Source organism: Teleopsis dalmanni, chromosome 2 (genome assembly GCF_002237135.1).
Source record: "Teleopsis dalmanni isolate 2A chromosome 2, ASM223713v2, whole genome shotgun sequence".
NCBI lineage: Eukaryota > Metazoa > Arthropoda > Insecta > Diptera > Diopsidae > Teleopsis > Teleopsis dalmanni.
In genome coordinates, this window is record NC_051847.1 from 171,309,862 (window position 1) to 171,337,314 (window position 27,453).

The 27,453-nt window shown below is 27.3% G+C and overlaps 1 protein-coding gene across 1 annotated transcript; it reads right to left on the bottom strand.

Annotated features, from left to right (window-relative positions):
* Positions 1-12,387: 12,387 nt before the first annotated feature.
* On the bottom strand, positions 12,388-23,456 carry LOC119680280. Its single transcript, XM_038093017.1, has 2 exons — positions 22,473-23,456; positions 12,388-12,699 (listed from the first exon to the last, which is right to left on the bottom strand). Exons 1-2 carry the CDS (start codon positions 23,086-23,088, stop codon positions 12,422-12,424), a joined length of 894 nt encoding a protein of 297 aa, XP_037948945.1. The 5' UTR covers positions 23,089-23,456; the 3' UTR covers positions 12,388-12,421.
* Positions 23,457-27,453: the final 3,997 nt, after the last annotated feature.

Here is a 27,453-nt window from a genome sequence, read left to right on the forward strand (position 1 = left end):
ATTGGAAATATTTTTAAATATTGAATAAAATATTAATTTTTTAAGACATTACTTTATCTGGCAGCACATAGTAATTCAATATCAAAAAATGTTCTATAAGACAACTAAGAGATTACACAGCGAAACAAGCCATGACTTAGTAGCAGAAGACCTGGTGCGCCAGAGAATAATGCGGAGAATAATGGTCGAAAGTAAGCTATCTTAAGCACGATATACATGGAACGACATCTATAGAGAAACACCAAATAGAATCCAAGAAATGTTAAGACCCTATACCCGACTGGGGGAAGTGGGCAATAGTTGTAGTAGATGATTGAATACAAAAAAAATTACGTATTAAATTTTACTATTGATATTAATACAAACTAATGTTCGCATTTATTTACTATTTTGTTGAAATTAATACAAACCATAATATAGAAAGAAATCTGTGAATAACACACCTTGTAAGAATAGAACCTTTACAATATCAATATCCAAACTCTACGTATAGTACACTTCAGTCAAAAAAAATATTCCTAGTATGTACTCCACTTGTCACAATTCTGACCATGCCAACGCTTCAGAGGTTCCTTTACCGCTTGTCTATGCAAAAGAACAGTTGGTAGTGAAGATGTGGCAACTAAATGTTATATGAAACTACTAATTAAACTCATGGTTGGAGTTACCACATAAACCAACTATCCAACCAGTCATTAACCTCATAAATCCCAAACTGTGTGTATAAAGATTTGAGAAGCCAAAACACATCCCAAGTTATAGCTTAAAATAATGATGACTATTGTAATATTATAACAAAAATATTATTGTTAATGTGTAATAAACTTTTTTAAAATGCTCTTAAAATGAAATTATTATATTAGATTAAATCAACCATTGAATAATCTTGCGTCCGATATACCATATAAAAAAACATGTATGGATTTTATGCACTTTTTAAAAAACCTTAACATAGTAGATTACAAATCAAATTACTTACTTAATTGGTATAAAATTTAATTAAATAGAAAAAATTTAAAAAAAAGTTAGTTTTAATTATATATTTCTAAACATATAACATTTTTTTATTTATGCAGCAATATGATATTAATTATTTACTAAACCATTGATAATTGAATTTCATATGTAAGGAGTGTTATTATCCAATAAAGAAATATTAAATTCATTTCATTTGAGACATCGATCATTCCAAGTAAACTGAACTTTAATTCGTAAAGTGTAGCGCGTGTGTAAAATAATTCCATCTTTTTAATTAGAAAGTAAAAAAAATGCATTTATTATTTATTATAAAAAAATTCTTCACTTACACTTGAGTTCCAACTATAGTTTGTAACGATCAAATAATTATTAAGATCAATTCTCTTAACCCTTTCAGCATTTTTTATGGCATAATGAGCGGTAATTGTCATCAGCATAATATTGCCAAAAATAATAAACGAAGAAACTGGAAACATCCATCCAAAACTCCCGGTAAGGCGAAATATCGAAAATACTACATACAAAGTTAATGCGATCTCTATGAAACCGAAAATTGTAGTGTAGAAAATTAGAAAATTGAGCAAATGATGCAAACGTTGACATGTACTGTAAATATCTTTATATAATTTAGTATAATAACTCAATTCTGCTGAAAACATATCCAAACACTTATTGAAATAATTCGTCGAAGTATTAATATCTTGGAAACGCTTGATCTCAATATTTAACTTTTGCAGTCTTATGGAAAAATCATCTACTAAATATTTAGTGACTGCTGCAAAATATCCACCAGCATAAAGGTTAGCCAAAAAGCTTATATGAATGAAACCTAAAATACTAATATTGATATAGGCTTCATACAAGAACATAATTGATGCCAGAATCTCAGGCTCTTCAAATATTGCCGCTTGAATATATAAAGATATTTCAGAGACAATCAGAATTAGTTTACAAGTTAATATAACTAAATGGAACGTTCCTTCCACATGAGAATTTTGTAAATATGTAGATTTCTTATATAGTTCCGACACTTTGTTCCGTAAGTCAAAGTACTTATTTAGTACTGAAATCAACGTATTATCATAAAACAATTGCAGTATTATAATTCCAACAGAACCACCGATTTGTGCTGCAAAACCTACGAACTCATCTATCTTCAATCTACTTAAATATATGAAAAGCAATGTAAAAGTTATTGATATGCGAAATATTATGCAGAATGTTTTATAGAATTTACATTCCACCGCAATCCATTGATCATGTTTTCTTTGAATCCGAAATGACACTACGCCGAAAAAATACGCGATATAGTAAATAATTATCAAAAATTTATTTGACAAAAACTCCGTAAAATTTCTTCCCGGCATTTTTATAGTCATATGTAAATAAATGTTAACACAATTGTTTAATAATTTTAATATCAAATGTTAATAAAAATTTTGTTATTTAATAAAATTATAGTGGCATGCATTATACCAAATCGATAACTAAAACTATTTTATAAGAGAAACTACCGTCCCGTCTAAGTCACTTAATGTGTAATGCATTTCCAATGCATTCGTACATAATAAATATGAGGAAATTAACTTACATTATATAAATTAATTAATTAAAAACTTGAACTAACGTTAACACTTCAGAAATTAATAATATCCATTGAAGTATATACTATATATAATTATTAAGCGCTCAGAAGGTCTTGATATGAAGAAGTTGACATACAGTAATTTCATTTATGCGTATAATATTTATTTATTTATTCAAATAAATAAATTTGAAGTTAACATTAAAATTAATTTTAAAGTTAACTAAAAATAAATAACTGGACTACTAGGTCCTTTGCCATGAGTTTATGTATATAATAGAACGATGACTTATAATGAATGTCACCAAAATTAAAATTTTAAATTAAAGATCAATACTGTCTAAATTGGGAGCAAACTCTTATTATTTTATATATTTGTAAGTAAATATTCATATATAAAAATGTTTTAAATTCTATTTTTAATAAAAAATAATAATAATAAAAATAAAAAAATATTATGAAAAAAAAAAATAACGAAAAAATATTATAATAAAATAGTTTCTAATTAAAAATTTTAAGTCCCATAATAAATAAAAATTAAATGTACATTGCCACTGTTAACACTCATATTCACGGATTATATTTGACCTAGTTCATTCCTGATACTTACAAAGATTATATACCTAGAGTTAAGTTAACATATATTTTCAAAATGGATAGATGTTGAATATTTGACGATATTCGAAATAGCTGTAGGATTAGCCCAAGGATTCAGTTGATTAAAAAAAATATTTTTTGGATTTAATAACTTTCACTAACTTTTCACTATATAGCAAATAAATACTTAAATAGTATATATTATTTATCTAAATACTTAAACAACTTTCTCTTGAAGTAATATTTATAATATATATGATGTGCCTAACTCTTAAAGTTGCTACTGCACATATTATTGTAGATATATAATAAAATTTTGCATTATATATTTTCATTTTATTATATATAACAATAAATTATTAATTTCTTTCCTGGAATTAGCACAATAGCTTAATTAGATATTAAAACAAAAAAGTGTTTGTAAGAATTAGAAATTGTAGGAATCTGGAGAGTAGAAGGCATATTAAAATGTCTCTACTACTGTCTCTAATGACTTCATTAATGACTCTACTACTTCAACATACCATATTCTTCAAATAGTAAATTTTGATTCTTTAAAAAGAACTTCAAAAGTGACAAATAGCTTTGTTTATAAGCACAAATAACATTCCAGAAGTACTCTATAGCATTATGTAAGAAAAAATGACTAGGCAAGCATTTTATTACTGAATGTAGCACTTAGTTTAACTTGAAAAAATAATTATTTAAGTTATATTTTTATTATTATTACAATTATATACTATTTTTATTGTTTATATCTAAAACTATTTCACTATTTACATTTTTTTTTTGTCTACTTTGACAAACACAGGCAATTGAGACCCTTGTCCTCCTTCACGAATATTGCTTTCTAATCTGTCAATAATACCAAGTATCTTTCATAATATCTATAACCTAGATTTCAATGTTTTGGCATCTTCTCAAATATTGTATTTCCATTTATAACGTTTTTGTTCTACATAGATAATTTTTAGTCATCAGTTGAGCAATTAAAATACTTTTTACATTCTTTGCCGGTCCCATTAAATGAATACTCCCCATAAATATATTTGCAAATAATTATTTCTATTTTTATACCAAATATTAGTCACATAAATCGATCAGATATGTATATCATATGCACACCCCGATAAGGAGTAGAGATTTGTGGATGTTTATTTTGAGCCTTAGTCTATAGTATATAAATTACTATAGACTAATAGATTCATTACAAATCAATAAAAATTATAAAGAAAATAATGTAAATCTGAGTTTCGTAATATTTTTAATTAGATAGTTTATTAGACAAAAGTGAAGACTTACAAAACCTATACTCCGGTATAAGGCACAAATTTTCGGTATGAGGTTAAGTGTATAATATATTGTATCAAGTATTAAATAAAAATAACAACTAACAACTTAACTAAATAATAGTTCAAAACTAAAATAATTAAAAATTTTCTTGATGTGTAGCTACCTCTTAGTAGAATCATGTGATTTGCATAAAATGTTAATTTAGATTTTTAATGTGTAAAATTATATTTAATATATTTTCTCGCTCAAATAATTAAAAATAAATACAAGGCCAATTATAACAGATGCCGTATATATGGGATACATATTAACAATGCAGTTCTTTATAAATATATGCATACCAAGTAATGCACACTCAATTAGGTTAATAAGTTTATTAATCTATTATTATTATTTTTTTTTTGTTTTACACATACATTAACAGACTATATTTGCACAGTAGAATAAATAATTTTATATATTTTTCATATTTATTTTACTTCCTCTCTAAATAAATAGTGAAAAAATTCCTCATATCAGAAATCAAATATCGATTTCAATAAACATATTTAAGTGTTAAGAAAAAATTTTGGATGGAACACGATTCACGTCACCACAATTTACCAAGAATTTTCTTGCTTAAGGCCAAATCAATACAATTTTTGAGTTCTCCACGCGTTCCAAGATTTGAATGCACGCAAGTGCTCGCCTCACACCCGTAATATCGCATACCCGCAAATAGAGGATGCACAATCAATTTTCCGGAATCATTTTGAAAATTGTGGGAATATTACTGTACAAATTACTTGGCTTTTTGTAACTCTTACATTTCGTTAAGAAATCAAAATAAAATTTAAGTTCATCGCATGATCACATATTCGTGAAATCTGGCTTTCGTGGTTAAAATTGAATCACGAGATACAATAATTGCCAATGCATATTAGCAAAAACTGCAAACGAGTACGAGTACCAATTCGAGTTCGAGATCGAGTACGAGTGCAGGATCACAAAAAGTTCAGAGTGCGGCACAATTGGAAATGTGGCGAAGCGTAAACCACAAATTTTGTGGTGAAATCAAAAGGTGAAATGAACAATAAAACATTGTAACAAAAAACCAACACAGTAGTGGATTTAATATTAGATAAACTTATATCTATATAAAAAAAATTCAAAAATTTATGGCATAATTTTAATTATTGATGTTATGAGGCACATAAATTACATAAGGTAAAACTAAGAGAGATACCAATCATTTATACCACTGGAAGACATGTGGACTAATTAGTCTTCAATATATTATAAGTCCAACAAATATCTTCGATTAGTAATCCAACGGATTTTTGGGGGAAAAATATTTAATCATTAAATTAATAAATTTATTTATTAATATTTCACAAATAATTATTTTAGAGATACTTCACATTATGCATATCTAAAGATAAACAATTTTCTACATATTATTTTCATGAATATCTTTAATGTTCTGATCATAGTTTACAAATCATAAATTTTGGAATAAAATATGTCATAACACACTATTAAGTACTATATTTCTTAATAAATCTATATAATTTGCAATGAAAATACATTGTATTAGCTCCTATTTCACACACCAATATGCTCTATCTTATTACTTACTTAGTGGCCATTACAGACCTAATGGTCTTGTCCGTGTCCAGTACCCTCCTCGAATCAGCCCAATTAGTGACTTTTTCTCGCCTTTGGTAGTATGAAGTGCCTTCAAATCGTCGATCACCTCATCTTTCGATCGAATTTGCAGGTATCCTTTATCGCGTGTTCCAACAGTGGGCACCGAATCAAATACCTTTCTGACAAGAGCACTTTTTTCTATTCGCACGACATAGCCCTGTGCTTAAATATGTCAATGTCGCGGTAGAGCTCGTACAGCACATCATTCCATCTAATTCGATATTCGTTGCCAACGCATAAGGGATTATAGATTTTACTATGATCCCTTATGCTCCCTTAGATTTTATAATTTTATAAAATTTCTATTTCGGTATATAGCCTTTATTACTTGAAAACTAGACATCTCTTTAATATTCTGATATAAGTTTATAAATCAAAATTTTAGTAATATATCATAACATTAAGACATAGATTACATATTTTGATTAGTCTACATTAAATATATTTAAAATATATTAGTCCTTATCTCACTCATTAATATGAAATATTAAAATAATTTTATAAATATTCTAGTTCGCGGTATATTACCGGTACAGAACTTTTATGTCCATATTAGAGTTAATGTGGGTATGTAATGGTTATAAAATTTCTACGGTATGTTGCAAAAATTTGTTGAACACAATTTGAAACAATGGACTATATCTTCAATACATATTCAATACAGTGTTAGGGCTTACACCACAGAGATTTAATACTTTTAAGGTGATTAGAATCAAATAATGAATACTTTTGTTGTTGAAGTTTCACTGCTTGCAAGATCAGTTTGGAACCAAGTCAGTTTAGAACAATGGTGGAAACATGAAGGTTACAATAATAATAGATCTGGATTGTAGGTTATATTGCTAACTATATCATGCTTATCAAATTGAAATTTATAGCCTCACTGTTACCACTATTCCGAAGGATTAAGCTAAAAAATATATCACAAAGATAATAACACAGTCAAACAACATATAACAGTCAAAATTCTCAAGCAATTGATAGAAAATACTCAAAAAAAGATTAGAGAAATTAGGTTAATTATATAGTTAAATATAAAATTTGATCAACATAAATCAAATTCATTCAATTTCTGTACAACCATGGTTGAAATACGACCTAATAATGATATATATATATATTCAGCATTAAAACAAGATTGAAATGACTTTATTCTTTCAAGTTGTATTATTCCTAATTTCAACAAAATTGAAAAGGTAATTCTTTAATAATTAATTAATTAATTCTTCTAAATCACACACACACTCATTAGTACTTTATATTATACATAACAAAAATGTTATTATGCTCCTGCTATATGTCTAATCTCACCTATCCTTAAAATATTTCTGTAACGTATCATTATCGAAGACTTTGTGTGTGAATAGAAGGCAATCATCTTTAAAACGGTGATTGAATAAAACAATCTTAAATATTTAAATATTAGATACTGAAGTACTGGATATATCTGAGTATAAGTTATATACATACATATGTGCAATATATAATATACATGTAATATATGTATATAGACTTTTATTCTTTGAATTAATTTGAAAATTTAATTTTAATTAAAAATTTAAACAATACATTTAAGGCCCAAAATCAATCTCTTAACAATAAATACAGCACTGAGCTGCAGTTGTTAAGTGAATTAGTCATTTTTTGCACTTCAGTTTGACCTCACGTATCGTATTCTTCGCTTTTCTTCTGATTTGTATCTTTATCTGATTGTGTTTATTTTTATATTAAAGCCACAATGTACGACCTGAAGACATAAAATTGTTACAAATAATGTTTAATGACTTAAAAAAAGGTAAAAATTGATAAAACAAACGTAATCGTCCTAGTACAATTTAATTGAATTTTCAATAAAACCATGAAGGGATGGAAAAAGAATAAAGAATTGAAATCTAAAAAATTAAAATAGTCACTGATACATATGTATATACACAATATATTTTTATTTTTAAAAAAATTTGAGAATACTTCCAATATTACAGTCACATTAAAAAAAGAGAACGTTCTTCATACGATAAGCGCAATTACAAAGTCTATGTTATGCGATATAGCACCCTTCTTGCTGAACTTAGGAGTAGGCATAATCCATATTAAACAAATGCGCAATTGTGATGACATTAATGTTGTTTAATGAAAAATTACGCAATTAAAATATCTCATTTTTATTTATTTTTCCTTTTCTTAATTTCAGTTTTGATTGAAAAACAGAAATGCTATAATAAAAAATTAAATTAAAAAATTATTTTTCTTACTTCCATACTTAAAGATACTCAACGGCAGTCGAATGTGCAATAATGGCGAAAAATGTGCACATCGCTGGGTGCATTGCAAATTTACTGCCGACATAAATCAGAGAAGTAATAAATATAGAATTTATTGTCCACAAGTCTCGTTTCATTAAAAGGAAAAAGTAAAAGCGCAATAAAAAAATGAAATTTGCAAGAGCCATAAGATACTTTGGATGACTCTCTACGATATGAAATTTTCCTATTTATTCTTTTTGGCTTCATAATGAAGTTTGGTTAAGGATAAATGTATGCTATGATGTACTTATTACTTACACTTATTTCTTAAAAACACAATAAATAAGATGTAGCTTAAACGTATACTCTTATATCTTCATTTTCTTTATTGCTTAAAGTACACTTTCTGCATTTCTACATCTTCAAGCTGTGGTCTTTTTTGTTTTTCTTCATTGTTTAAACCTCTAATTTTTAGACCTACATCAACAAAGACAGAAAAGACCTACATCTGGGAAGCATATACTTCAAGTACCAGTTTATATAATTTATATTAATATTGCATTTTCTATGTATGTAGATTTCTCTGTATTATGAAGAAAGCTTTCTTCTTGTTCCCCCACTTATAATAAAAATTTATTCTTAATAATACTTATCCTACTTTGATATTTCATTTCTGATTATGAGATGCAGTTGTGTAATAAAATTGAGGATAGAATGATTTATTTTCTTTTTGATAAACGATAAATATTTATTTTACGGATAAGTCCGTAAAAAATACTTACATGTTATCAGTGACCTACATATTGAAAGTTTTTCAAGGGCGCTTTAAGACCCATTTGAGGATTAGGTTTTTCTGTAACATAATTAACGAAGACAATTGTTATATATAAGTATCTGAATAAAAAAAACACAAAATAGATTTTCATCTCCTTGCAATAATAATATTATATTCACAAAGATAACAACCGAAGAAAAGTTACCACTTCACGTATTCATAAAAACTCCACAACTTTCTATATGTTATTACTGATTTAACAAGTTAAAGAAGTCGTTTTGATATAAGAAAACACTCCAAATATTTTTATTTTAATATTGGATTTAATGTTTATTTAGGGATGATATTTTAAAAAATATTAAAAATGTCTTATTAATTCAGGTAATAAAGTATATAGCTGGAAGAGTCATATTCCGAAAGTGATATCAACCATATTCAATACTCAGAAAGTGAACGAGTAAAATTTTCATAAAAAAAAAATGATTCTTAATGATTGAATGGGTTCGATTTTCTATGTATGCAAATTGAACTTTCATTTTTAATTATCCCGTTGATTTTCGATAAAAATATAGCCCAAATTAGTATAGAAGCAAATTTTAATGTCCAGGTATACGATGTATATATAGTTATAATATCGACTAAACATTCTGCTGTTTCTTATATATCTTTGTATAAAACGGAAAATCAATTACTTCTGGATGTTTTATTTATCTATCAACTATGTCTTGCTTAATAATTAAGAGTAATTAATTATTTTTATTATAACTGATACAATAGACGCCAATATAAAAAGTATTAGTAAATTATATCACCTCTTTAAATACCGCCGATAAACCTCCTGGTTTCAATAATAAACCTTAAAAGCTTATTTAGTACTTTCAAATTCTCAAATTGAAATCTTTTAAAGAGGTAACTCTTTCTCTAGAGAAAACCAATTAGTAACACCATAAAAGCTATAGCAGTGGTACCCAATATAATATGTAACGCTTCTACTGATAAGCCTGTAGGATAATGCTGACAGCATATGCATATAAATTTCCAAATAATAAAATTTTATGAGATTTGAACAATTATTCATTTACTTAGAATTGTTATAATAACGTTACTTTTTATATTATCAGAACAATAAAGTCAAAGCAATTTCGTGTCTTAATTTTTTATCGTCTTGTTAAACTGTCCAAAAGCAAAACGTTGGATTGGTAAATATCACCAAAACTCTGCTTCTTCGAGACAAATAGTCGACACGTACTTTGACTTTAAGCGCGGTCTTCCAAACATCAATGATGTCTGAATGCACCGATTGATGAAAAAAGTTGTTGACATCGTAAAGGAAAGAAGTCCTCAAAATCGTTTTGGAAAATTGTATAGTCAAATTGCAGGATCGGTTTTATTTCGCTTGAAGTTCTGTCTATGAGAAAGCTCTTTTCGAAGTAGGTGCCGCGTTTGCTGACATTGACAACCTGTCAACGATTCTGAGAGCTGTTTGGTACAAGTTAATTTGATTCAATTTTAGTAATACTGAAATAAAATTTGATTAGACCTTCTGCTAAGTAAAATTAATGTCTAGGATAAAGTCCACCCACAAAAGAAAGTAAAGTGGCGATTGATATCAGCTCAATGAAACTACTACTTCTCCCTTAACTTTTACTATTTTGTATCCTCCTTTGGATGAGTATGAAATTATAGCACCGAAACCAATTTACATTGCATGAAATGTGATTATGGAATGAAATAAGATCTTCTGTATCCCATTGAGATAGCTTCATTAGGTACTAGTATAATATTTTACTCATTATTATTTTCAGTGAAAAAGTTCATTTACAATTGAAAACGATTTTATCGTTCGTACGTCTTCATCAGTGCACTTATGAACTCAATTAGAAAATTTCATACGAAACTGGAATTACATCAAAAATAGAATTGCTACTCATTAAACTTAAACGCATCAGAGATAATGTAAGTTTTTTTTTCAAAACTATTATTGTCTTGTAACGACTGGAGAAGTATTCACGAAAGTTCAATGGTTCAATTCTAACTGTTAAGTTGATTCTAATAGAGATTTCCCTATTTCGTTTTGGTATTAAATTACTACTTTACTACTTAATGTGACCGGAAATGAACACATTAGAGTAGATATTTAAGTATGAATGTCTGTAGGTCTGTATTTGAGAACATAAATAATGCATTAGTGCTTTTACCTCTTCTACGTAAGACGAATTTGTATGGAAATTATATGTACGAAGCAAATCAGTGATGTGCTGTGATGTTCCTGTGGGAGGGAAAATGATAATGAATGATGATGTGTAAATTAAAAACAACAAATTTAAAATTTTAAAAAAAATTTATTAAAACAATTTTTTTTTGATTTATTTAATATTTTTCTTTTTTCATTATTTAAAAATTAATTTACAATTTCGACAAAATTTTTTCATTTTATGTTTATGTTTGTTTTTATACACTGCATTTGAATAGATTTTGTTTTATTTGTTGTTAGTATATATAAATCAGTAAATATAAATCAGTATATGTTAATTCATAATTTGCAAAGATACAAAATGAGTTTTTGTACTTTCAATAAAAAAAAAAAATTAAAATCGATTTAAAATGTACACATACAAATAAAAAAAAAATAAATAGTTAAGAAATATGAAGTAGGCATCTAAACATAATCATATGAAAAAAATTTAGGAGAAGTGTCCCGAAAAGCATTTTCAAATTTTTAATTTTGATAATTTTCGCAATCTCTAAATACTATATCAACGCAACTTACAATTACAAAAATATTTTAAATGTACTATATATAAATATATATAATAATAGATATATATTAAAAAGCAATTAAAAATTACAATAATTTATCAATTATTTCATTAATATATGTTTTCGTAACAATGAGATCATTTGAAAGTCAATTTCAAATGTAAATTTGAAATAATTAGAAATATTCTTTGAATTTCTTGAATTGCTTCCTTCCCACGTTTACTATTTGTTAAAATTTGTTTTTGTTTTTGTTTTTTCCTTAATTTTGTTTTTTCTTTACGTTTTGTTTCTGTATGTCTATGAACTATAAAGTATTATATGCACATAATTTTTTTAGTGGCGTCGTGGTGTGTTGTAACATTGCTTATGGATTTTTTTTTTTCAGCTTAGTGGGTAATTTGGATGCAGCTTTGTTGTACATTTTTCTGCTTGTAGCCAATTTATAACGCCAATAAATATGGTTTTTGTTGTTGTTTTTTGTTTCTGTATTTTATTTAGTTTCTAAATATCAGTTGATGGCAACGGCGATGTCGATATTGACACCGACAACAATAAGGGGGGTGGTGGTGGAGAGGACGCTGTTGATGTAGCAGTAGTTGTGTTTATTATTGTTGTTGTTGTTGTTGTTGCTTCATCAGTTTTTGTCGTAGACGATATTCCAGTCAAAGGTTGCTGACACGAAGAGACCACCGTTTGCAGAGGTTCTGCTAATTCTAATACTTCAATCGGAAGATGTGACAATTTGCAGTTGTTCGCTGTTTTGCGTGTGTTAAAATACTCTGCAATAAGAAAAAAATAAAAAATTTTAGTAAAAATAAATAAAAATATTGTATAGGTAATATGTATGTATATGTGCAGTTTTGAGTTTATGGTAAAAAATTTATAATTTTAAAATTAAAAGTTGCATTGCATGCTTAAAAAAATTTCTATTTAGCATAATTTTCTAATAAGAATCTTTTAAGATTTCTTAAGATTTTTTAACATACAAGAATTTTTTAATAAAACAAAACATAGTAGAAGTCCTTATAAATGGAAACCGACAGGATAGGAATTCTCTTGAGTAAAGCTAAAAACACCAAAAAAAAAAAAAAACAGAAAAAATGAAAGCTTTCTCTGCATATGCGTTATGTTGTTGTAAGAGCATAAAAAATTTATTGGCGACTGTAGCTCAAAATATTAGAACTATTCGAAGCTTTTAGTATTTCAAGTATAGTTGTGCTGCAAGCATTTGACTCAAGAACAGCAATGCGATTAAAAATGTTCGTACAACATTATATGCTCCTGCATTGCCGTTATGTACATATGTATGTACGCATATTTTTCTAAAAAAGACAACAGAAATAAAATGACAAATAAAGCAAAAGCAGATTTGCTGTTCGGTAATTCGAGCAACTTCGTGTAACTCGTGTACATTCATAGGTTCAAACACATTGTGTAAATTCGAGCAACTCCCATGTATTTAAACTGCTCGAGCATCATAATGCTAGCATCATAATGCTTCGTGCTATTTTTAAAAGCTCTATTATTTTTTAATTTCTAAGAGCATCAACCATATATTTTTTTATATATGTTTATGTATATATCAATAGTCTTCAGAAAATATATATACGAGTACACATAATTCCAAAAGAAGTACTAATCATATTTAGACGAGAAAAAAATTAATTCAAAAATCTTAAAACGTGAGCTAAGAATAGAAAATTTTAACAAAAATATTCAAGAATTAAAAATGGTTTAAATTCCTTAAATTGTATTTGCAGCTTATCAGTAAATTTTCAGTTTGATATAGAATTTTTAATATTCTTCACATACACGAATCAAAAAAAAATAACCAAACAAAAAAAAATAACCTCAAAAACAGCAAAATGAGTATAAAAAAAAAAACAATCATTTGATATATAAACGAACACATACATATAAACTTATGCATGAGAGCAATGATGGATCACAATTTGGAGACCTTGGCCCAGCTGTTCTAATTTTGTATACAACATATTATCTCTATATGCATTTATTGATTTATAGACTATCATCAAATAGTGTCCAAAAGAGTTAGTTTTATGGAGAATCACAGCAAAAATATAATCTTTTTTCAAGTACGTAAGTATGTATGTGTTAGGAACACATATAATTATATTAATATAAGCGCACGTCACTCATTAGACGATGTCGAAATTAGTAATAATGCAGTACACAACATTGGTTTGTCAAAATGCAATAATCATTATCATCGTGCTACTTGTAGCAAAAAATAAAAATAAAAAAAAAACAACGCAATAATATGCAATAATTACAAAAACAAATTTATAAAAAAAAAAATGAAGTCTAATCTTATCAGATTACTGGCTACAGCAGACAGGGGGTCGATTTTGTTGCTATTTTATATAAGAACATAGCGTACTGTGTCGTACCAATGTAGTGTTAATCAAAACAGAAAATAAAAAGAAAAATAAAAGATGGTAATACGCCGTTGTAAATAAATTAAAAAAAAAAGAAGAAAAAAAACAAAAATACTTAAGAAATAATTTTAATGGGGACATATAACATACAGTGACTTTCTGACTTTGTGCTTGGATTTGGGTTTGACCGCTTTTAACGTGTAGTAAACAAATGCTTCATCAAATCGCCTGACTGACACTGTACACATGTATTTGTGTTAAACCATCAAACCACAACTTCAAAAGTAGTAATAATAATAAAGAAAACAGTTATAAAGCAAAAAATACAAAACAAAAAAGGCAATAATAAGTCAGTCAACGTATCGCTTTAAAGAAAATAGACGCTTTCTTTCTTACTTTCTTTTTATTATTATTTTTTCGAAATTTTTGTTTTGTTATAACGAACTGTATTTGTTATTACTATTTTTGTTCAAAATAGAATAATATAAAAACAAAATTAAAAAATAATAATACGAAAATATACTTAATGTGGTTAGCATTTTAATTTACTATTTGAAGGCAATTTATTACGTTGGTTATTATTATTTTTTAATGAAGCAAAACTTAATTAAAAATTAAGTTATTTGAAAGCAATCTTTCAAAAAAATTAAACTATAAACATAAATTAAATAAATAAAATCTATAGCTTCCATTCTTACGCATATTGGAAACTTAGTAAACTGTAATCGCTACAATACAGATCGCTCGACCTTCAAAAGAGAATAAATAAAATAAATGCTTCACAAACACACCAAGCAGCAGACAGACAAATTTGGTACAGTACAGCTTTTGTTTGCCATTTACGCACTTTACTCGTAAAGCTTAATATTTTTCCCGCCAAAAATTCTTCTAAATAAATTTCTCTTGCAGCCTTTAAAAAAATAAAAATGAGCATAAGTATGCGAGTTTATTCCTTACCCCACCCACAAACTATTTAAGTTTTACCTGTATTGTGTCGTTGCATAAAAATGCTCAATAACAGGAAAACAAGTAAGACAACAACTACAACTACACTCATAAATATACTAAATAAAACGCTAATCTGTCTCTTACCCACCTCCACCGCTGCACCGTTCCATAACAATATTGAAAGAAAAAAACAACACAAAAAACCAGCACGCATGCAAACAAACAGAAGTGTGGGGCATAATTAAGAAGGAGGCCAACAACAAATTAAAAATAACAAATGTGGAAATAAAAAACATAAGATTAAATAAATATAAATACGTGTATATATGTTTGCATTCATATGTATATATAAATAAAATAGGAGGCAAAGCAGGGTATGCTAGAAATCTTATTCTCTTGACCTTTTTCTCTGTGGTTTTAAATAACATTTTATGCTCAATGTTTTGTTTTTAAAAAATTAAAATCCATTGTCTCTATTTAAGAGCTAAAAAAAGTTAATATTTTTGTTGCGATTTAAAATATTAGAAATTGTTTAATATAAAATTAAAAAACAGCGGTTTTAATAGAGACACCAAAAAAGAAAACCAAAATTTTTTTGCGTAATAGTTACACATACGTACTAATAGTACTCCAAAGAACAAAGGCAGGGCAAGAGGAAATATTGTACGGCATGTGATGAAGCATACAAAATTTAATACGGTAAAAAAATTGTGGGTGCGGCGTTAGCGGTAGTGGAGCTCCCTATCGTATCGTACGTTTGATTGGTGTTGGTTTATTTGCCAAAGCACAAAACAACAGAGTTGCCAGTATAATTGAAAAATGGTGTTTACAAAATATTAATTTTATAATTAACAATTTTTATACTCAATATATAAGGAAAATAATTTTTGCATTTTAAACATAAAATAATTATTATTAGTATTAATTCGAGGCGTTTGTCAAATAATACAATTTTAAATTTAAACAGATTTAAATATAATAGTAATAATAATTAAAGACATTTGCGAAATAAGACATTTCAAATTTCAACAACAAATTCTCAATTACGAAAGCATGTATCTTCTAAGATTCTAATTTATAAAAAGAAATATTGATACAAAATTATTTTGTTAAATTTAATTTAATAAAATATTCAAAAAATTTTTTAGTTTTTTTGATTAATTATCGTTTGATTCGTACTTTATTGTAATTTTTTGAAGGATAATTACACAAACTCAAAGCAAGTTTTACAATGCAGTTAAGAAGATAATTAAGATAAAACAACTATTTTTTTATTTTATATGTATAAAAGTAATTAGAATCTTGGAATTTATTAATATCTATTTAAATATTTTTATAAATGACTTAATCATATTGTACTAATGATTTCATCATATTGTACTAATTTATACTTATGTTATGTATAATATGATACTAGAGGTATATTGAAAGAATAGCACGTTCTGTTCTATTTATTTATTGTAAATCATTCTCTGGAAATGTTGCAAACTTAATTATCAATTTTCATAATTTAAATGTATGAATATATTTAAATAAATATGAGTACAATTAAAATAGCACGTTTGGCATCGGTAATTAGAGCAAATATATTCTTTACAGGAAAGTTATTTGCAAAGCTTGCTTGTAAAATGTTTATACAGTAAAACTTATTAATTGAAAAAGTTTGTATTCCGTTGCGTTTAATATTTATTAAAAAATAAAAAGTTAATTTAAATTTTATATGAGGCTGAGATCTTTTGAAGTGAATAACAACAAATAATTATAAAATAAAAACTATTTGTTTTTTACTAATATATTATTGACTTACTAAAAGTCATAAAATTAACAGAGATCAAGAATTTTACATATTATTTCACATCACATATTTTAAAAATGTGATGTTTTTTGTTTTTGGTTTTTTTTTAAATTTGTAAACATATTTATCAAAAATTATATTTATATGAAATAATATTCATTGATAAAATGTTAGAACAAACTATTTTATTAAAATTGTGTGATTCTATAAAAAAATTTCTTTTTTAAGATTCAACTATGAAATCTCTACATATAATAATAAACAAGAGAAATACACATATTCATTTGTCATTCAAAGCAATTACATAACAATTTTTAAACACATTCATATTCAATATGAAAATTTAAAGAGTTGCAATAACTATAATACACTTTTTTGAGTACAATTTATTTAATAATTTTTATAATTAAAATTTCTTTCTGAATATTTGGCATAAACCCCACAGTCTGCTAACTCTTATTGCTACTAAATTTAAATACCAAAAACCAAAGACAGAAGTTTCCAAGGTATTAAAAAAAAGTTATATGGCCCAATAAAACTAACTAAATGCTTGCAAATTTATTAAAGTTATTAGAAGAAGAGTTCCATAAGTACTTATTTTAATTTATTAAATAAGATCGGTTTTTTTTGATTTTTTTTGAGATTACTTTTATCCAATATTTTTTAGTTGCATTTAAAATGAAAATCAAAATTTTATTAAAAAATATATTTGTTAATTAAATAAATTTTCGAGCTAATTATAGAGCTGTTTCGGTTACCGCTAAACCAATGCTCCTTAAAAATATCTATGGATTAAATGCATATTTGACAATAATCGAAACTGCTGTATGGTCAGCCAAAAATTCAATTAATTAAAATATAAAAAAGAATTTTTGTTGTTGTAGTTCACTACTTCTCAAAAACCTCTTTATAATTGTTTACTTAATAAAAATAATTATTAATCATATAGTAGAAGTTAAACTAAGGAAGAATAATTATATGATGAGATAATTAAATTTGACACAACTACATTTTCACGCTCTCAGAAAAAACAAAAAATATTTAAAACAAAAATTCTATTCATATTATAATATAACATGACTATCACCGATCCAACTTTGCTGTTGATATAAAATTACACTTCATTTATTAATAACTGAAACCCTATCTGGCAACCCCATTTTTGTTATTTAGTATTCAATATCAAAGCACGGAAATAATACGCACTCTTGCGCTCGCTCCTCTTTATTTTGATTAAACGTTCTAAGTTCGAATTGAAGCAAAAACAAAAAAAAAATGTATCCAAAGTGATGTTTGTTCTAATAAACTTTTGTTTTCGAATGAATATTATTATATAGGCATATATTTTCAATGGTTTCATTATCTTTGAGTAGAATTATGTGCAAATCAACTTCAAATGTTAATGTCGCACATAATGGGAAAAAATAATTAAGAGTAACTGGAAAAAAAACAAAGGCGACAGCAGCAAATAGATTCGCTGACGTAAGATGTTTTTATTATTTTTAAATGAAAGCGACGAGAAAAAAGTTTCTATGAACAAATTCATGAGTGCTTAATTTTAAGTGTTTTAAAAGTTTGAGAGCGGGTTTGTAAAAATTTCAAACAAATAGAATATGGCACAAATTAAACAGTACAGTATCAATAAAAATTCAAAATTTATTACTCAAAGTTTCAAAACTATGCCATCACAAAAATATTTTCGGCTTTGTCGATGTTTCAAAACATTTCGATTTGAAGCGTATTTCATATTTCTCTGCCTTTGTGGCAACGTAAATAGAGCTTATTACCGTAAAAATATTTTGATCTGTTGCCAAAAATATAAAACAAAATTTTATTACAACGTATGACTGCACAAAAATTTATAGAAGCGCAAAATGTACTTTTCGAAATGCACTCAAACCGTGCCGAAATTATTGACGTTGGACCTGTGCGCCGGCAGTCGGTGGCAACACCGGTTAATGCGCGTAGCAGTTGTAAAAAATTTTGGGTAATTAGAATTTGTACTTAAATTTGAATTGAAAAATATATATAGTTTTACATATACATATATAATAAATTTTTTTATAAAAAATTAACTATGAATGATGAGAAGCAAATTTCGCTCAAAGAAAAATTTTCCCGCTAAAAATTTTTGATTCGCTTTTGTTTTTGTATCATCAGAAATAGTATTTGTTTTTTAAGTAAAAATATTCAAGATTTATACTTGTATTTTTGTGAATAAAAACGATAAAAGCATATAATAGATATTTAATAATATTGATGTTATTAAATAGTTGTGTGCATTTTAATGAGTTTTTGTAACAAGTTAAAGAAATACATTTTTAAAATAATTAACTAAATAAACTGTGTATGTATAAACAAACTACTACATAAAAAAATTAGTTAAAAATATAAATAGAACCTATATAAAATATATATATAGAACTGAATTAATGTATATAAATATATAGTTTATATGTATGCAGAAAACGTTAAATTAAAAAAGTATACAAACTTATTTTATATAAGTTACATATATAAAAATATTTGTAAAAAAACGAAATAAAAAAATCAATTAAATACAAATTTTACATATGCAAAATAATTTAAATTACAAATATATATATAACTAAATGAAAATAACTAAAAATTAAAATTGAAAATTATGCACTATTTAACAAGTAAGTGTTAAAATATATGAATTCATTTTAATATTTTAGTTTTTATTTAAAACGATATACTTTTTTTTAAATAATTTATATTGTATTCTTATTTTTATAAGTTTACATTTGTAATACAAAATATAAACAGCTTACGTAAAATTATATTTTTCCAGTTTTATTATACATATAGTACATATCAATTGATACAAATATTTCGTTGTAAATATTTAAAGAAAAGTGACTTCAGATATATGAATTTTGATTTTATAAAAAAAAAAATTAAAATATTTGGATAAATAAATGTAAAAGAAATGGAAATGAAATGGAACAAGTCTAATATACCGCGTTGTTATCTAAAAAAGAGGTGACAGGATCTATGATGTAGCTCTTCATGATCTGGTATCTAGTTCAAATTTCTTAATCTTAATTAATCGAATTAATTCTTTTTTAAAAAGAGTTGGTTCTTATACTTGTCGGATGTCACAAATAAATGTTAATGAAATGTGAATTCAATTTTATGTTTTATTGTTAATATAAAATCAAATAGTTCTTTTTTTAAGTAAATTATATTTAATAATATTATTTAAAAAAAATTAAAATATTTGGATTTTTAAAATAAATATAAAAAAAACATAATTATAGAAATGGAACAAGTACTCATGTTATCCAAAAAAGAAGAGACAGGATCTAATCTACTTGTCGATAAAATAGACATCGGATTTTAGATTGCTTAGTAGAACTTATTGTTTTTTGTGTAGAGTTTTGCCTAACCATATCGAGGATGGACGTGATAACTAGATTGGGGATAATTTTTCTTCTTTAAAATTAAAAAAATATATATATACTATTTTTAATAGGTCTCCATTAAAATATAATTTTTAATAATTTTTTTTTTACAAGAAATTTCTTTTTTTTGTTATTAACTACTAACCTACTTATTTCTTTAATGTTTTTACTTGTAATTTCGTGAGAAAGTTATCTCCAACTAATATTGGAAAAATCCCTTAAAAATTCCTTAGGTTGTTTGTTGTTGTTCATAATAAATATTCGTTGTGCGTATGCAAGGCACAAACAAGTTCCGTGCGTGGAGATGCAATACAAATTCAATACAAATGCAATTTCAATACTTATGGATGGAATCGTTCTTTTAAAAGAATTTGGCGCGGTTTTGTTGCACTAAAACAAATTTGTTTTAAATGTTTATATTTATACATATTATTATTTTGGGTATTTTTGTGTTGGTTTTTTTTGAAAGTTTGCCAGAATAAAAGACAAAGTGGCGACAAAGAGTACCAAGAAAAAACACCAATTAATTTGCTGCTTTTTCGACAAACAACTAACAAAATTCCAAATGCAAAATAATATAGAAGAAGAAAAAAAACGAAAATGGAAAATATGTAATACAAAATCAAAGCAAATAAAACAAACCACGTAAAGTAAAGAAGGGGAGCAACAACAAACATAACTGCAGCACGACGTCAAATCAAAGGCAATAAGCTTTTGCGAATTTTGGAGCTATCTTTGTTATATTTTATGTTACTTTCTGTTTTGTTCTGTTTTTTTTTTTTTATTTTTTGTTAGGTTTGTTTCATTTTATTATATAAAAGTAACTAAACTTGAAGAGATCAAAACAAAAATCAAAATCAAAATATATATATATATAAATATATATAGAAATGGAAAGACGACTACGTAAAAGTCGATAAAAATGAAAATATGTAACCAAAATAACAAACAAATTTGCGACAGAGCAGAGCATGCAGAACTTTTTTGTTTCGAAATAAGTTTTTTTTGGCAGCGAAAAAGCTGCGTACATTTTACGCGGGAACAATCTGAGAACAACAAAATGCCGTCGCCAATAAATAAAATACAATTACAAAAACAATAACTAAATATAAAATAAAAGAACATAAAAACCCTTAAGAATATTGGCGCACAATTTTCAGGTTTTTTTCATTTTTTTGTAGGATAGTCAATTGAAGAGATTTTTTGGCGCGAAAGATTAGTTTGTTGATTGCATAAAAAAAAATTTTAAGGAAACAGAAACAAGGCGTTTTTGTGATGCACAAACTGCAAGGTGAATAGACAATTTTGTTGCTGTAACTTACATAAGTCGGTGGAATTATTAAAAAGAAAAGAAAAAAACAAATAATATATATAAAAGAAAATTGTCTTTATGGAACTACGCATTTTGTAAAATCAAAAAGTAATCACAAAAGGTAACAATAAATGCTGCTTAAGGGTAGCGGCAGCAGCGGCAGTAGCAGCTCAAGCAAAATGCACAAGCGACACTGCTTTTACCTACAGTGTGAACCGGCAAAACATCCTCAGTCTACGCATTTAGCATTTACCGTACAATGCAATAATACAACAACAGTAAGGGTTGTTTTCCCATTTAAGTAAGAAAGAGAATATGTAGAAGAAATTGAAGTAAAATATGAAGCAATTGCACGTCTACTCCAGTCAGTCCAGTTGGAAAACAACAGAGCAAAACAGAAACAATAACTAAAACACAGTTTAAGTGTTTTTGCTTCTTTAGAAACAACCCTCCCTCCACACGCTTACATTACACACTTTAAGAAGGAAGAAGGGCGAACAGTAAGAAATGAAAGCATGCAAAATCAGAAATCAGGTGATTGCTTCTTATAAGAACGTGTGACAGAACGAACGAACAAGTGCAGTCAAGTCAAGAAAGCTTTTTTTTGTGCATTGTTTCACATACTAAAATAGATATTAAAAATAAAAAATAATTATTCTATTAAAATTACCTGTGATTGATTTTTGTCGTGTATATGGTTTGGCGCGCTCATTATTCGCTTGACCATTCACATCAGCAGCAGCAGGTATTTTCTTTATTCCAGCTCCATTCACTGTCCTATGATGCGCGTACGATGGATTTTTATTGTGCCTGATACTATCACTGCACTTATGCTCCAATAGTTGTGATATTTGTTCCGACTCATCTCCAGCGGTTCTATTCAAATTGCACTTTTCACTCTGTAAGCGACGTTCGTGTTCTTGCATTTCACGTTCAATGAGCGTAGGGAAACGCGCTGTTGCCCTCTGCTGTGACGCTTGCGAACTTTGATTTTCATTTTCCTCCAATAAATTTGGATTTGGATTTGGCACATCGAAACTATACTTTCGTTGAAAATTCAAAATCTGTTTGTTGTACTCTTTCTGCAGCATACTGCTAATATCACCAGGTTCAGGTTTATCGAAGAGAACACGCCTTACACGACTTACAGCCTCCGGCGGTGGGGGTGGCGGCGGTGAAGGTTCAGATTCCGCCGTAGCAATGGGCAGACTCATACGGCTACTATTACGCACTAAACCCATTAAGGGAACAATCTGACAACGCGGTTCCATACTATGTGCGGTCATATTGTCGATTATTAAATAGTAATTTTTTTTTTGCACAAAAACAATTTTTTCTTCTTTTAAATTCTTAAAGTGAGTAAAATTTTTTTTCCGTATTAAAAATTTAATATGGCGCAAAAAAAATTTTTTTTTTTTGTAATACAATAATTTGTATCAATTTGTATTTAATTGATTGAATAGCTTTTTGCTTTTATGTCACTTTTTTTATATTTATATTAAGCACAAACTTTATTTCACTATGTTCTGTGTTGGTTTCTTGTTTTTTCCATAATAAATAATTATTTTAATTTCTGGCTCGGACAAAATTAAAATATCAAATTCGTCAACTATCCGCCAGCACGTCTTTACAATTCAAAAGCCATAAGAAGACTGAGATATATTTTTTTAATTATTGGACTGTACTTTTCTCTTTCCTCTTTTTCATCATACTTTATTTTCTACTTATAATTTGGTATACATAAAAACTGTACCACAATATTGTATTCAGCTATTGATGTCTTATACATCCATGTGTAGCATACATCGCTTGCATTGTACTTATATGCTACTCTTTCTTACCCATAGCGTTCGCAAAATTTTCCACAGCTCTTTCTGCGCGGCACACATATACAAAATAAAATTTGGTCTAATTGAGTGCAATACGAATGACAACAGAGAGCAACCACACAATATGTGGCGAGCACACAATTTTCATTTTTAAAAACTCTTATACGTCTCGCTCTGAGTGACCATACGCTTGCTATGTTAACAGTACTGTATCATTTAATAATGTGCAGGATAATATGCCTAAATGCGTTTTAGTATTCTTTGGGGTGGAAATTTTCAACAAAAGAAGGCAATTTTTTATTATTTTGTATTGTTATGGTTTACGGTTGTCTTGCCTTCATATCTTCCTTCTTGTCTTTCTTTATGAAGACTTCTTCCTATGCAGTTACGCGCTCTGCTCATTTGTGTTGCTCTGCGCTGCTACAAGAAATATATGGTCACTTTACTTCACATCACTTCACTTCACTTCACTTAAGGCATAAGAGTACGTACGTATTTATTTAGCATTGTTTTGGTCGTTATTTTGTTTTGCTTTTAATATTCTTGTTGAGTTAAATTTTTTTGTTTTATTTTTTATTGAAACGTGCACGTTTTGGCTGGAAATTGTTTAATTAGGTGATTATAGCACAAGTGCTGATATAATATATTAAATAAACGTTTAAGTTATGAATGAATGAGTGGTGTTAACTGAAAGTAAAAACAAAAACAACAAAAATGCAAAGTAAATAAAATTTAATTGTTTGTGACTTAAAAGTTATTTAACTTTTAAAATAGTATTGTACATATTTTTGGTTACATATCTCAAAGTCCAATAAATAAAAATAGATAGCAGATAAACCTGTTGGTGTGTGTATCTTATCAATACTTTTACTTTTATTTTACAATCTTCTCGCTATTGTAGATAGTAAAAATCTGTAATGTTAGGTCAGTTGATAACAGCGACGTTATTGCCCTTCACATATGGCTCATGTTTTCTAGTTCATTGCCATGGTTGGGAGTTTTTACTATTTGTAAGTAACGAAAATATTTGAATTATAAGACCAAAGACCAGGTGAAGTGCATTAAAGTTAGGATTTAAAAGTGATATATATAATATAAGAAAAATTTTTAAGTAAATCATTTTTCTTTTGGTTTTCTTTATTGCTATTTAGCACAAAAAAAGAGGTAAGATTAAGTTCACCTTGTCCATTTCAGTAAAAGGCGGATTTATATCCAAGACCCTTCAGTTTATTGTGACTACTAATGTTGTTCCCGAATCCGGTTCAATAGTTTTCGAGAGTTAAAATAACAGGTTGGAAATTCTTCAAGGCACTTTTTTTGGAATTAAAATAATAGTTGTCTTGTCAATCACTCTTCACAACTCCGGTTAGAGATTTGACTACCTTGGAGAGTTAACATACAACAACTCTAGTTTAGAGTGCCTAAATAAATACTAAATTATACACTAATATATATGTATACGTAAATACTAATTCATTTACATATGTGTAAGGGTAAGAATAAGTTTTGGCTTAGGACTATGTTTTACAGACAGTCATATCACAATTGTCAGTATCCGACTTTTATACTATTTTCGTACGTTTTTTTATTAAATTATATTTATTTATTTATTTTTTTTTGTAATATTTTTTATTAATCCTTACAAAAATTCACATCTTAACTCCATATAAGCCTCAACATCGTGACCCAATTTACATCGAAATTCCTTTCTTTTGCTTATTTTCAGTTTAATAATTTTACATTGAAAACAACAATTAAATTTGATTATTAAATTATTAATAAAATGTATCCCCACTTAATACGCTATAACATAAATATCTATAATTTTTGTCTATATAAAAAAATTATATAAAGACAAAATTCATAGCTTTTTAACACGTTTATTTGTTGTGAAGGCTTTACCCCTTACATTTATTCCATCGGTAACAATAGAAACTATACGGATATAGTTTCTTCATATTCAGCACCTCTGCTGTTCTTTGGGTCAGTGCACCCGGTTGGAAAATGCAACTTCATATCGAATATAAGTACATAAATGCAGTGCTTTCACTCACGTAATTTTAGTTTTAACCCCAGCCACCTTGATACTCCTATTTAGGGCCATGTTATGCAGACTGTCTCGGGCACGGCATAAGTACAATTGTTATTCAATGCAAATTTTAAATTTGGCAATGGGAGAAAAAACAATATGGCCGTTCAAACTCCAGCATGAAAGCCGGCGTATTTATGCCCCGGCACTAAGGCAATATAGTGTTGATAAGTAAAAAATTTTAGAATTTGTTCACCTTTTAGGAGCAAATTATTACAATTCTAATCCGTTTTGGAGAAAAAATGGCAGTAAGCAACACAGCCTTTTTTTATAAATCGCTAATAATATAATTATTACACTTTCCGATTTTAAAGAAAGGCGTAAGTACTGTCAACAATTATTATAAGATAATATAATAATAAATTAACAGTATTACAGCCTCTATGAGTTTCTTCTTGCTAGTTATTTTTTGTGGCAAATTAAAAGTGAGCATATCTAAATTTCCTTTTAAAATTAGGCACAACCAAGAAGTACCAAGAAGTAATAAAAATACAAAATTGGCAATACTGATGTGACACTCTGCATAACATGCATTTTCGGCAAAGCCCGAAAGAGCAAATTTTGCTGTATCCGAGACACTCTGCATAACATGGCCCTTAAAGAGTCAACCTTTAGTGGGCAGTACAGCCATAGCTGTGAGCCACGACATTTCCGGTACGAGAAATACACCGACAGTCGTTTGCCACAAGTACAACTCAATTTTTACCATTTATACTGCAAACAGTATCAGGTGATGACTATTAGATCATAGTAGTCTTCAACGATAGGCATGCTTTACTTTGGGTTCATTCTAAACCTTTTTCCGCAGGGATACATAAAGAAGCTTTTATAATAGTATTTAATAACGGGAATAAATCTATATTAAAGTTAAAAGTTTTAGCATTTTCTGCTAAACTGATAAATAACAAATCTCAAAAATGTATAACTCATATATTATATGTATATATCATTCATATATTCAGTAAATTCATAGGATGTTCCTCTTAATTTTAATAAATAAAAATTACGTGCTTTATTAAATATTTACATGTATCTATATATGTATCCATTTATAAAGTTATTCTAATTTATAAAAATTGTGAATTATGAAGTATTGTTATTAGAAAGAATATATGTATCTATTTATAAAGTTCTTTAAATTTTTAAAAATTCATTATTATAACTTATTATTATCAGAAGGAATAATGGTGAACCTAATTCGTGTTTCTATTCTGTTATTGAAATTATATACATATATTGAAAGGTGAATCTGAGTTATGACTTAAAAAGAAATAAAATAAATGAATACTTTTACCATCGTTCTAAAAATACATTATATTTATGACAATTCACTGTAAGCAATTAGTACCTTGTACCACAAACAGAGAGTAGACGTATTGCAATGATATTACCTCAAAATTAAACTCACCCCAGCTACAGACAGCTTCCATTGAAACATTTTCATTTTTCTTCCTGGAAACTAAACCGAACTGCATTTTCCTTTTAGTACTTCATATTTGTAGTTATACATAAAAAATATTTATAGAAACATTTGGCTTAAATTGTAAGAGGGAAAATTTTTTTATTTAATTAATTTTTATTTTTATTTTGTTCCATTCCATCTCCAGTAATCCAGCAAAGGGAGAGATCCGGATAGTGCAATGCACTATCTGCGAATGCGTGCTACGCATCTCTAACCATTCGCACCCGAGCTTACCGACTGCGTACTCGCATACATAAATTTGTTTTATGTC